The sequence below is a fragment of the Siniperca chuatsi genome, linkage group LG19 (genome assembly GCF_020085105.1).
Source record: "Siniperca chuatsi isolate FFG_IHB_CAS linkage group LG19, ASM2008510v1, whole genome shotgun sequence".
Classification (NCBI taxonomy): domain Eukaryota; kingdom Metazoa; phylum Chordata; class Actinopteri; order Centrarchiformes; family Sinipercidae; genus Siniperca; species Siniperca chuatsi.
The window spans coordinates 10373857-10386506 of record NC_058060.1 but is presented as its reverse complement, the minus strand read 5'-3'; the positions used below and the strand labels follow the sequence as shown (position 1 = coordinate 10386506).

The window sequence follows — 12650 nt, the reverse complement described above, 5'->3', positions numbered from 1 at the left end:
CGTCCCTTTCGAGAAAAGTTCCCCTCTGGTCATTTCCTTCTCAGCACACAAGACAAACTCCCAAACCTTTTAATCAACTACAAAGAGACTCATTTCCTCAAATTCTAATGGAAATGACCCTGTTTTTGCAAATTTGTTTTGTGCTAAACCTTTAATACAAACTCCTTTATAAATCACATGTTCATGTGCTGTAATTCAGAAAACACAACAAGACTCAAGACACAATGACATGAACTCACTAATACTCAGTTCTCAGCTACACTAGGCATCAAAATTGATCATTAACCAATCATAATCTCAAAACAAATAAGGTAAAATATGCTTTCTGATTCTTTGAAACAATCCTAAACCACACAATCAGAGAGTAGAGAAGTATTTATTTGATGGCTTTGTCCTGTTTGCCATCTAAAGGCAATGCAGGAATATGGGAATATGTTTTGGCTAACGTGTTTGCACAGAGAGATTGTTAAGAGAGGTATGCACAGATTTGTTGTGATTTTAAGTGGTGCATAATTCCAGGGAACCCTGCTCAAGTTTGTGTTCCTCAGAATTGAGACCACGTGACAAAAATAGCTTGTGAAATAAGTATAACTAGAGCTAACACAAAAAACATACTAGGACAGATTTATCGCATTCTGGAAGAAGAATCTAGAAGTCAGGAAATCAAAGCAATCACCAGCTGGGAGAAGAAACTGAATTTAATTATTTCACCAGAAATATGGAAGGACATAAGTAATAATACATGGAAAACCAAAAGTTCATTAATTTGGAGAGACTACTCTTGAAAAATTCAACTACGTTTCTGTATAACACCTGTTCCAAACAAAGTACACCAAGGAGGCGACACCAAGCTGTTGGCAAATATGTAGGGAGGTGAAAGCCAACCACACCTATATACTATACACCTGTATATATTCTTTTCCTGTCTTTTCCTGGTTTTGCAGCAATATTGGACTGAAATAAGCAAAGCTATGGATACCATTTCAGTGCAGACTCTTTTTGGGGCCTGAGCAGTTATTACTTGGTAGAACACCACTGCCGCTCTCTCAAAAATTGATACATATGTCTTTAGAATTTTAAGAACTTAAGCAGATAACAAAAAACTGTCTGAAACCAGAGGGCCACAACTAAGCAAATGGAAGGACACAATTAACAAACTCTAGAAAATGGAGATAATAAATGACAGAATTAGGAATCTAGCTAAACTGTTTGATGTAAGCTGGAAGAGGATACATAAAACAAATATTATACAAAAATAAAAAACTATATACTTTAAGATATTCCCAGAGCCAAACTTTTTTTGAGAAGCAACTACTGTAAGGGATCACAATTTAACTGTTAAAGAGTATAAAAAAAGAGACCATGAGACAATACTTTTACTTTTCAAAACAGGACAAACATGTTGGAGGGTTTTTGTCCATCAGACTTCCACACCCTTCACCACCTGCCAGAAAGTCTTGACAACTTTGGCTCAGTTTCTGCAAGAAGAACAGTGCCCTCTTCCTGCTCTGACAGACTTTCATTTCTGCTGGCGTAAAGAAGGGTTTTTCTTCGTAGTAGAAAAACAGAAAGTATCTGCAAATCTGCAATAGACCTAGTTAATGCGGTCCTGGCCTAAAACCTGAATTTAGCAAGGAATTGTAAAGTTTGTAACTACTCTATACTGTCACATTGCAGCAGTGGACATCAAATAACTGAACAGGGCAGTCAGGAGCAATCAGAGCTGAGGGAGGAACATTTTAGATTGAGACTGAGCCGGGGCTGGACAACAATCTCCTGCATTGGCACCATGCCCTTACATGCTCCTCAGCATTAACAAGTGTCTCTCAAGAACACACCTACACTGGATGGAAATGTAGGCTATATAATAGTTGAATCTGTAAAACTACAGGGCAAAGCCAATATTCATTGGCTCATAATTTTTTTCATTCATCATAAAAAACCACCAGTGTTAAAAATACAATAAAATAAACTGTGAATTCATAATCTAAATCATCCCAAATGACCAAATAAATTGCCATACATTGATCCACTCAGCAGATAATAAGAGGGACTTTTCCAAACAGCTTAAAGAATAGGTTCACATTTTTTCAAATCTGTCTTAAAAAAGGAAATCACAATCACCCATACTGTATGTTCACTGAAACAAACAACATCCTCCTTCTCATCTTATTAGCTTCAGATATACTTACATTATTGTATGAACAGGAGGAATAATTACAGCGACCAATAACTCTTTGAATGTTCATATGGGCAACTGCCTATCGTTTTAAAACAGACTTGAAAAATAGTGAACCTATCCTTTAATGCATTGATTCACCTGGAATTTGAAGAATCAAATTCTGTTAGGCTATTCCACAGATCCCCAGATATTAACCTACATGATTCATTATTGCTACTTACAAATACTGACATTGATATTTAATAATAAGAGTCTAATTGTTACAAGGATAAAAGACATTGCAGAGATAAATTGGTATAATTTGGGTGGATAAAAAGAGGCCTACAAATTCAAATGGAACTAATACTGTTGCAAAGATGTTACACTGAAGTCTTCAATCATTTTCTGTGCTAAATCCAGGCAGACTGCCCCCGTCTGTTGTCTGATCGAGGTGCAATTTAAAAGGAAACCAGACGAGGTCAGTGTTGCTTTACAGGAACCCCCCCCCAAAACGTTTGGATGACTAACAGCGGTACAGTGATGCAGCTTGACAGAATTGTTGAATCTAAATGATCATAATTACATAATAATTATATTATAATTATGACGTATTATTTTTTAATTAAGGTATAATTTACAATAAAATGGTTGTAGGTAACGTCTCATTTTAGTTGTGTGTGCATGTGCGCATGTGTTCACATGTCTGTTCACATGTCTGTTATAATAAAGGGAAAAAAGAAAGAAAAAAAGAAAACTAGTGCAACCCTATTGTTCCACTTGGCTCTTCTGCATATATCCACTATAGTTTCCTGTCTCAAATGTCTCCAATGCATGCAGAGAATGAAAGGGATTCAGTCTGCGCAGTTATTCAGTAAATATAATCCAGTCTCAGTGCTTTGGAGGAACCCTATCATCCTCCTCCCCCCTCCTCCCATAGAGGATGCAGGACAGAGTGAGTGGTCCTGAGCTCTGACTCTGACGGCACAGACAAGTGGCCGCGACCATCACGAGGACCCTCAGAAATCACGCCCTGGGATCCGATTTCTTTGATTTTGTTTGTCTGGCTCTTCCCTCCAAATCCTTCACACATTTCTTCTGACTCATGACAGCATGACGGAACTCGGACTTGCACATTTGGGATAATTAAATAATGGTTCGCTTCAAATGTACATTTCCACGGAGCTGCAGCTGAGGTTTCATTCAAAGTCCGACGGGATTCTCACAGCGTGATGGATACAAATGAGTTCGCAGTACTGAAACTTTTTGTTGTTGGGCTTTTGGGTGAGTGTGATAGATTTGTCCTTTTTTAAAATATTTATTTGCAGAACACATGTTAACGACTGAAACCTTCCCCCACAACACCAAACTCTATCAATAGGTAGACATGTCATAGCATCACACTAAAACCCTGCTGTTTTAGGAGTTTTTGCCCACTTTTCCACTATAGTCAGATATCTAATATAGCAGTAAATAATTTCATGCTATTCTATAAGTGCTCCCACATATTACTGTACATTTACAGCAGCAAATTGCATACCATGCTTCTCTCTATCACATTATGTGTCCCTGGGCACTGCCTGAGTGTGTCAGACTGCAAAGTGCACATAATTAGGATTGCTAAGAAGTATCAAGAACATCAATCTCATCTCATAGCACATGCACTGAATGGGGGACATACATTGCTGTGCCATGGCATCACGCCCCAGTGGACAGACCTGACCTATATCGTTCCTGGATGTGTTTCATGTGGTTGTGACTGATGAATCCACTCGCTTAAACATACACACTAGTTTAACTGATTTAGTGATTTAGATGTTATTGTGTCCTGTGTGTGTATCGATGCGATAGAGATGCTGGGCATTGATTGAGATGAGTCAAAGCATGAATTTGAGATAATCTGCTGTAGTTATTCGAAAGCCCTATTATGTGCTGTAACTGTAGTAGTGGCAGTATCAGCAGAGTAGAAGCAGTACTATGACTCACTGATGAAGAGGAGTTCAGTGACTCTTTCCAGGAGCTGGTTAAGCAGTGCTCTTAAGAGTGCAGTTGTTGAGCTGATATTTGGTCTTGGTGCCATCTGGTCTGATGCTGATTGAAATTACCTGGCTTCCTCCCATGTGGACATAGGAGCCAGGTAATACAGGATTTCAATTTCAAGGTCTGTGTGGTTCAGAAAGACTTCAAACTCAGGCTCTTATCCAGAGGAGTGTTGCTGTTTACAGAGTGCCTCTGGAGGGATAAACCTGAAAGTGGATAAACGACAAAATCATGGATCCAACACGTTTTAGCAAGTCCTTTTTCCATTTTAAAGAGTTATGTGTATAGTAGACAGGAGGATGTGGTCTATGTCCGGCCAAGACCTTGAGCCTGGACTCCCCTGGATCTCTGCCACGTAACAGCTGTGGCCCTACAGCACTGTACAGCCAAGCAGAAAATGAACTTAGATGGTCCTTTACTGACATGTTTTATGCTCAGTCTCTCAAAATGCCGAATCTAGTGTGATGGCAAACAGGAGAAAAAAAGATTTATGTGTGATCAAATTGACTCTCATCTATGTTTTGAGTGGTGTGAATTCACTGCAGCTGCTGCTATCAAAGCAATGAGAGGTCATATCCCCATGCTGTAAAAACATGCAGCAGTGGATTCCTGTGATAGCTCTTGTCTAGACTGAAAGAAATTCCCATCAAGATCCCAATTGGGAAAAAGAAAGTTGGAAGCCAGGTGCTGTGCATTCAAAGAACACCTGAACATAACACATTAAAATCAAACCATCATTCTGATTCGTTACTTTCAGTCTAAGGCCAGTGTGATCTATGCAGTATAAGGTCCCCATCTGCACCGCAGAAAAAAAGAGTGATTCCCACTGACTGAAACATCTGCTTAACCCCATAAATAGCTACTCATACACTCTCACAGCGAGGGAAAATGCCTTGGGGTTCTTCTGTTCCTCTGCAATCTGAAAAAAAAACATTGTTGTGAAAAAATATTTTTTCAAGAGCTTTTTGTAAAATGCTATTCAAAGACCCGTGGTGAGATTTCAGTGTGTTGAGCTCATTTCGGTGCATGTGGCTGATGGCTTTACACATGGATGTTGTTATACACGGTGGTGTTTATCACCTGCACATTCCAGAAATGAAATGCTTTCAAGTTTAGTAATCAAGGCAAATCATTTGTTACAGTAAGTGAAACAATGTGAGATGTTGCTTTCAGTCAGAAGTCAGAAAAAGGGCTGATTGTGTCTTTACCCAAATTCTGTTTTTTGCCAAAGTGCAACCTTGATTAACAATGTGATCAGTTGAAAAGTTTACATTTGTATTTTCATATTTTGATTTGTTCAGCCTAAAGAAAGAAGTTTGGTATTTTTCTTATTGTCACCAAATCCCATAAAAAGACCAAATCCATCAATGAATGTATCATACAAACAAGTATTGTTTGTGTATTCAAAGCCTGATATATCTTATTCCTCTGTGCCATAGAGCTCCATTGTTGTCCAAAAACTATTATAAACACATCAGTCAACCACACCGTTACACTGGGCGTTCCTTCATCTCCATGGACACACACATTGTAGTTTATTTTTGACTCCACACACACCATCCTGCTGCCATAAATAATTCTGCCGCTGAAAGTAGTCCCCAACAATTTACTATTTACTCCTATTTGAGTAACATTTATATACATTATACATATACATACATATATACATTCTTCACATATGTTTACAATCTATATTTTTGTCATCCTGATTGTCCATACTGTAATTCTGTTGGTCAATTCTGTACACACGATATCTATAGCATGTCTGTCCGTCCTCGGAGAGGGATCCCTCCTCTGTTGCTCTCCTGGTTTCTTCCATTTTTTCCCTGTTAAAAGTTTTTTTTTTTGGGGGGGGGTCCTGATTCAAAACAAGGGTCTAAGGATAGAGGGCGTCGTATGCTGTACAGATTGTAAAGCCACTTGAAGCAAATTTGTGATTTGTCATATTGGGCTATATAGATAAAACTGACTTGACTTGACTTAACATTTCATCGCTGTCCAGTTAAAACCACGTATCTCCAAATTTTAAACATTTGAATTTTTCAGACATTTGGAACTGTTCCTTCATGAGTTGAGAAAATTCTCCTACTTCTTAAAATGAATAAAGTTTTTAAAAACCCACTGGATTATCTGAAAAATGCATTTTCATAAAGCTGAAAACAGGATTATTTTTTTCTAAGCTCATGAAAATTGAATGTTTTGAAGGCATGGTTTTCACAGGAGAGTGACAATTTGCTATTTGGCCAGCTGTTGTAGACAATTATTTAGCCTTTTTTTAAAAAGAAAGTATGTATTTATGAGATTTAAGTCTTAAGTTGTAACAAATGCGATTGAAGAACAGACAGGGGAAGTATTGCGAGACAGATAACACATTTGTTTTGTTCTTTTTATAGGATTTGTTGACTATAACAAAAAAATTTTAATATTGCAAGCCATATTCTTTAAACTACCCAGTTACAACAACACCCAGATGTGTGATATAAAGTTACATGGACTCAGAGGAGGGATGTCCAGTCAGAACTGAGAAAACCTGCCCTCCGACCACGTTAGAAAATTTAAATTAAAAGTACCTTGTGAGGTCTCTGGTATTCGCTTTACTTACAAACACACAAGGAAACAGCTAAATATTATAAGATTATCTGTGATTTAGTCCAGACTGTATATTGTACTTGGTTTATTCTGCCATGCTAGGCTTGTTGAGCATTCAGATGTCTCTGTCATTGCACCCAAGAGTCAACATTTAGAGTTAAAACCATTGCAAACATGTTGGGTGTAACAAAGCCTATAGTTATAAACGTGTTGCTGATTCACACACATTGTTACATTTGAGCTTCCTCCATAGCTCAACTGCAGTGCAAGCATGTTAAGAGCATTATTAATCTTTCAGTTGCTTGTTAAAGATTCATGCACCAGAAGGGGCTTGAACTTTGTCTCTTCGCTCATCCTGCGTACATCAAAGTCTAATGCTGAGGTCTTTCTGACTCCAAGTCACAGTGTGTTACTGACTGAGCACCATATGGTCAACAGATTGCAGAGGAGTTTTACACTTTATACAGTAGATGCACCTTTTAGCTCATTGCCTATCTGTTATTACTAGTAATCCAGCTGACCATTCCTTATTTAAAAGTTTCAGTAAAAAAGGTCTTAGAAGCTGTAGTGGGTTTCCATCAGATCTCACACACCACAAATAATGTTACATTGCACATATACTTTGTATCTGTATAAAGTGTGAACTAAAAATGGGGCACAAGGAATACCTACATAAAGAATTTGAATTCTGATATGAATTGTATTAATGCAGCAAACTAGAGATGAAACAATTAGTCAGTTAATTCATTAATTGCTCAGCATAAAATTCATTGGTACTATTTTGATGACTGATTAATTATTTAAGTCATTTAAATAATTTTCTTTTTCTTATTTTCTTAAGCAAAAATGTCAATACATTGGTTTTCAGCTGAAAAAAGTGGTTTTGGGGTTTAGTTACTCTTTAAGGTTTTAATTAGAGTACACCATCGTAAATTCTTTTTCTTTGGTTAGTAATGGCAAAATGAATTGTACCAATTCCATAGTGTTATATTACTTTTATTGTGGGAAGGGTGTTGCAGTTTTTCTTTAGTCAAGAGGAGGGTCCAAAGAAAATATTAATAATGCCTGGGAGGGCCTTGGTTTTTAAAAAGTGATCAGGCACCGTCCCCATCCCAGCAATTTTCGTACAGTCTCTTTCTAATGCTTTACAGTGATGTGATTACGAGTAATGTAAGGGATTACTATTTGAAATTTGGTAATTTCATTACAGTTACTAATCACAGTAATGCTGTTACTTTGACAAGAGTTTAAAGAGGGTTTGATAGATAGTTGAAATCACTTTGGTGTCTGTGTTCAGTGGCCAGACTGCTCCGGAGCAGTCTCACAACATAGAGCCAAGCTGTGCTAGCTTGGCTCTATGTTGTGAGTTCTTGCTAATGTTGTCTACTCACTAATGACCCTACATTCAGGAATGAGCTCTGCAGCTTCATTGTGATAACGGCACATCTGGAAAGCTAACACCGCTAACATTAAGCTATCTGTTGATGGTCAGTAAATACTTCTAAACTGTAGGCTGGCTGCTTGTTAAACCATAAAGTCATGTTTTCTGTTACTAAATAAATACAGAAGACGGGATGTGTGAGTGTGAAGGTTTAGAGTTGTTTAGAGGCACCTCTGACAGAGCTGTGCTGAGTAATAAGTAATGTAATTAATTACTCTTGCTGTTGAATAATTTGTAAAGTAATTACAATTAGTAATATGTAATGAGTAACTGATTACATTTTTCAAGTAACTGTCAGTTTTGTGTTTTAGCATCAATTTGCTCTATAAGAAATTCACCTGCAGCAATCAGACAGTGTATTTATTCATGCATTGTTAAGATGAGTGTTCCAGTGTTGTTGCAGTTCTCTTTGGTACTGGACCCTAACAAAGATGTCAGTTAAGGTCTTAGATTCATTAATGCCCTTATAACACTCCCGTCTGTCCTCACAGTCACTGAGTGTTGCAATTTGAATTTGTGACTTTGTCACAGTGTCTCTGGGTTTGTTTCTGCATACCAAACTTTCTCTCTGTCTGTCTCCCTCTTTTCTTCCTCTGCTGTCTTTTCTCTTTCGCCCTTTTGTCTCTCAGACAGGCAGATGAACAGCTTGTTGGCACCATCCTGACTGCCTCCAAGGCAGAGGTCGTTGGCACTGCTGGTCAAACCGCTGACAGAAATAAAGCCTTTCTTTTGCTCAGTTCTTTCAATGCAGGAGGAAAATGGTTATATGGTGGTCTTCATTTGCTTGCTTGTAATTCATGTGTGATTTGATACTGAATGGATTTTGACAGAATGGGAGGATGATACATATCACCACTGTGTCACCGCATTTTCTGAATTACACTGACTGATGGGGATAATTAGATGTGAAGGATTTGACCATACCTGTATACACATAGGGTGGATTGGGACAGTTTTTGAATTTTAGCCTTGTGTAAGCTTTCTTGCTATAAATTAAAAAAATAGCCCAACATATGATACATTTCTGTAATACTGAAGATGTTACCTATCCATTTGAGGAGGAAAGAAGGTTATATCATATTCCAAGGAGGCGGGGCATACGCTTTTGTGTAAACTGACCCAAAACCTTTTTTGTTGTTGTAACATTTGGGTGATTGGGACAACACATCTTATCACTGATTTAGGTTAGTGTAAGTATATTTATTGCACAATTTAAATCATACTTTGATATAATTCCACATGCACATTTTCCTTTTCCTGTTCATCATTATGAAATAAGACTCCATGTTCATTTTTGTTTATTACTGAAGGTTTAAAAATCTGTCCACAATTCATACAATATAAAGCTGCCTTTCCTCAGTGTCACAACACCACCACCACTTGCTTGTGGTAGCACGCGAATGGGAATATCTACCAGGTCAACAAAGCGTGGGGTGCTCTGCACAGAGACAAGGATTTGGAGGAGGGCTTGATGAAGTGCCTGGACGAGGGCTTGGAGGAGGACTTGGGCCACAGCTTGGGGGAGGGCTTGCGTGAGGACGCTGAGGGGTCTCTGGGGCCTCAGGTTCTTCATCACGTTCCGTTGTCAAACTGGGAGAAAACAGAGCTCCAGCTTGCATGCTGATGTTGTTGTCTCATGAGAGTAAGGAACTCAGTGTTAAACACATGGCTGCTGTGTCCGTCAAGCAGTAGCAGTGATTACAAAGCAGGGCGATCCTACTTCAGCCAAAACTCTTGTAAACAAGAAGAGGTCCTGCAGGCCTAGCAAAATCCAGCTAGTCCATGAACATTTTTGTGGTTGATTAGGGGTCTGCACACATGAAGTATACAGAGCATACACAATGGTCCTCTATTGCAAAGCTGATCATTTTCTTCATTAGCAGTAGTACATAAGTACATCATATCCATGTTTCCATCAAATATTTGTGCAATATATTAGCTATGACAATTTTATGACCTTATAATGAAAACTAGCTAAAGCTTGTCATTTTCCTCACCTCAAGCATTGCAGGGTCAACTTCCTGTTTGATGCTTGCCCCGCCCACCTACATTATGTCACACTCATTTTTAATTTTATTTTTATTTTATTTTCACTCATCAGGTGAGAAAATAAACCCTGTATAGTTATACTGTCCCATTTGACATTATGTTCCAATCACCCTTAATTCACCTATGTGTTATATCAGACTTCAGTGGTCTAGCTACAGTATCTGTCTATCTGTTATTCGTATATCCATCACATCCCTGATGAGATTGTGGTCAATGTCGGAGTGATAATGCATTCCTCTGCTGTGCTCTGGCTTTTATCACACAGATTGTGCCAAATGACTGTAATTAATGGCCAGAACAAGTTGACATATTTATTACCGATCGGCTGTGTGAGGGACTCACAATGTTTACTGCTGCTGTGTTTCAACAAGTTTGGACATTTAAGGAAAAGTGCATCAATTGTATCTGTCATTTTGACTAAAGGAGGCAGAAAATTGAGGTTGAATGACCAGGCAGAAAGAACATCCACTGCAGAGTGAGTGCTTGTTGAGAACTTATATCATGGTACAAGGTGTACTGAGCTAAGCCTGAAGTTAAACAGCTTATTTATCTGAGAAGAAAAAGTGACCCATTTCAATTGAACCTCAAAATTTACAGCGCTGTAGCCATGCAACTGTTACTCCTGTCAGAAGCATGTGGTATATTTCTGAAAGCCTACATAAAGCGGATAATTAATGCCTGCCATCATGTTATTCCAAACAACAAATGTTTGCTTTTTGTTGGATGCAAGCGTTCCAGTGGAGCTCGTTTTTATGGGATGAAACAGAGTGGCTAAAGGCCGTTTTTGGCTTTTATTAAACACTTGTCTGGAGTTGAAGAGTGCATGGGGGAATACTGTTGAAAGCCTGAATTGCGTTGCCTCTCTAATGCTGCTTTTCCAGTTTATTATGTTTGCTAACAAAGAACGATTGGGAATTTATAAAGTGGGCTGATTCTGCGAGTTCATTGTTATAATCGCATCCGGACTCCTTATCTATCACTAACAACCTGCATCTGTGTGAGAACACAGCTGTTTATGCTCATACGAATACACTTTTTCACAAAAAAAATGACACTATTTTGTTTAGATGCTCACAGCACCACAGACAAAATGTTCATGAGATGCTCAGCACAGCAGCTCCAGTGTTCCTCACAAACAAGCCATGATAGCTCATAGACAGATGGATTCGCTCCGCGGGGCCTATTCTGCTGAAGCTTGGCTGTAATTTCCCTCTCCGCATGGTAAATGGGCTGCATTTATATAGAGCTGTTATACCAAAAGCCCTTCACGGAGCCTCACATTCACCCACGACATGCTGTCGAACACCAACCCCACAATCACAAGCCGATCTGTGCCACCACCTGAACTGCTGTCGCCCTACACATACAGTGTAGGAGGTTAAAAAAAGAGCATTTCTCTCCGGAAAGTCCCCCATTATGGATTCACTGTTCTCTGCCACTGGCATTTTATTTGTCTGTCTCCGTCATGGTCATCCAGTACACTACCTCTTCTCCTCCCCCTCTTCCTGCTTTTGTTTGCCAAGTACCCAGAATTCCCCTCTGTCTTGCACATCTGTGTCAGTCTCTTCTTCCTTTCCCTCCTCCTTGATCCCTAGATCCCCCCACATGGAAGACTCCACTCTGACAGAAACAGCCTGGACACTTACACTCAGGCCTGAGAGAAGGGAAAGTCCTCCTGGGTACTGCAAGCAAATAGTGTTACTGTTCTTCATTGTGGTTTAATTTCATCTTTTAGAGACCAGTTTTGGATTGAAAGAGATACAGTGGCTATATGCACCAGACCATGAGAATTTAGTGCAACATTCACCCTCTAGGTTTACCTCCTTTGTACTTTTTCCAACTCGAGAATGGCTTTTTCTCCCAACGTCTCTGTTGTTCATTTTCCCTTCACAGAGTTTCTGAATTAATTTCTTCTTGCCTCACCTGGCACATCAGCTGGTAGGTGAATAATAATCACTCAGCAGTCAATCACTGTGGCTTTCCTCACTGTGAATCCCACAGGCTAGTTTTTATGAGGACTGTATGAGGAAACTGATCACGTAGTTTCCACTCTCAGTTTTCTCATCTATAATGGCAAGTGATTGCTTTTGTCTGTAAGTAAAATAACTCAAGTTGAGATTCACATTTTGTGTCTGGCAGGTCTGTTTCTCCTGTGGCTGTGGGCATTTTAAGAAATGGGATAAACACCCGAAGCTTCCTGATTATGGAAGCGTATAGGGGACTGTATTACATGATAATGTAAACTTGGAAATGAAAATGTAATTCCACAATAGCATTAGAATTATATGGAATCATATTTTCATTTCCAAGTTTACATTATTATTTTAAAATAGTCCCCTTTACGCTTCCATACGCTTCCAGACCTGACTGCTG

At 38.8% G+C, this 12650-nt stretch overlaps 1 protein-coding gene across 1 annotated transcript in view; it reads left to right on the top strand.

Moving 5' to 3' along the window:
* The first annotated feature begins 3002 nt into the window (after positions 1-3002).
* LOC122866949 (receptor activity-modifying protein 3-like) overlaps positions 3003-12650 on the top strand; it is a 34370-nt gene continuing 24722 nt past the window's right edge. Inside the window, exon 1 of the mRNA XM_044177238.1 lies at positions 3003-3442. Coding sequence (XP_044033173.1) covers positions 3391-3442 — 52 coding nt within the window. The 5' untranslated portion in view covers positions 3003-3390. The remainder of the gene's footprint in view (positions 3443-12650) is intronic.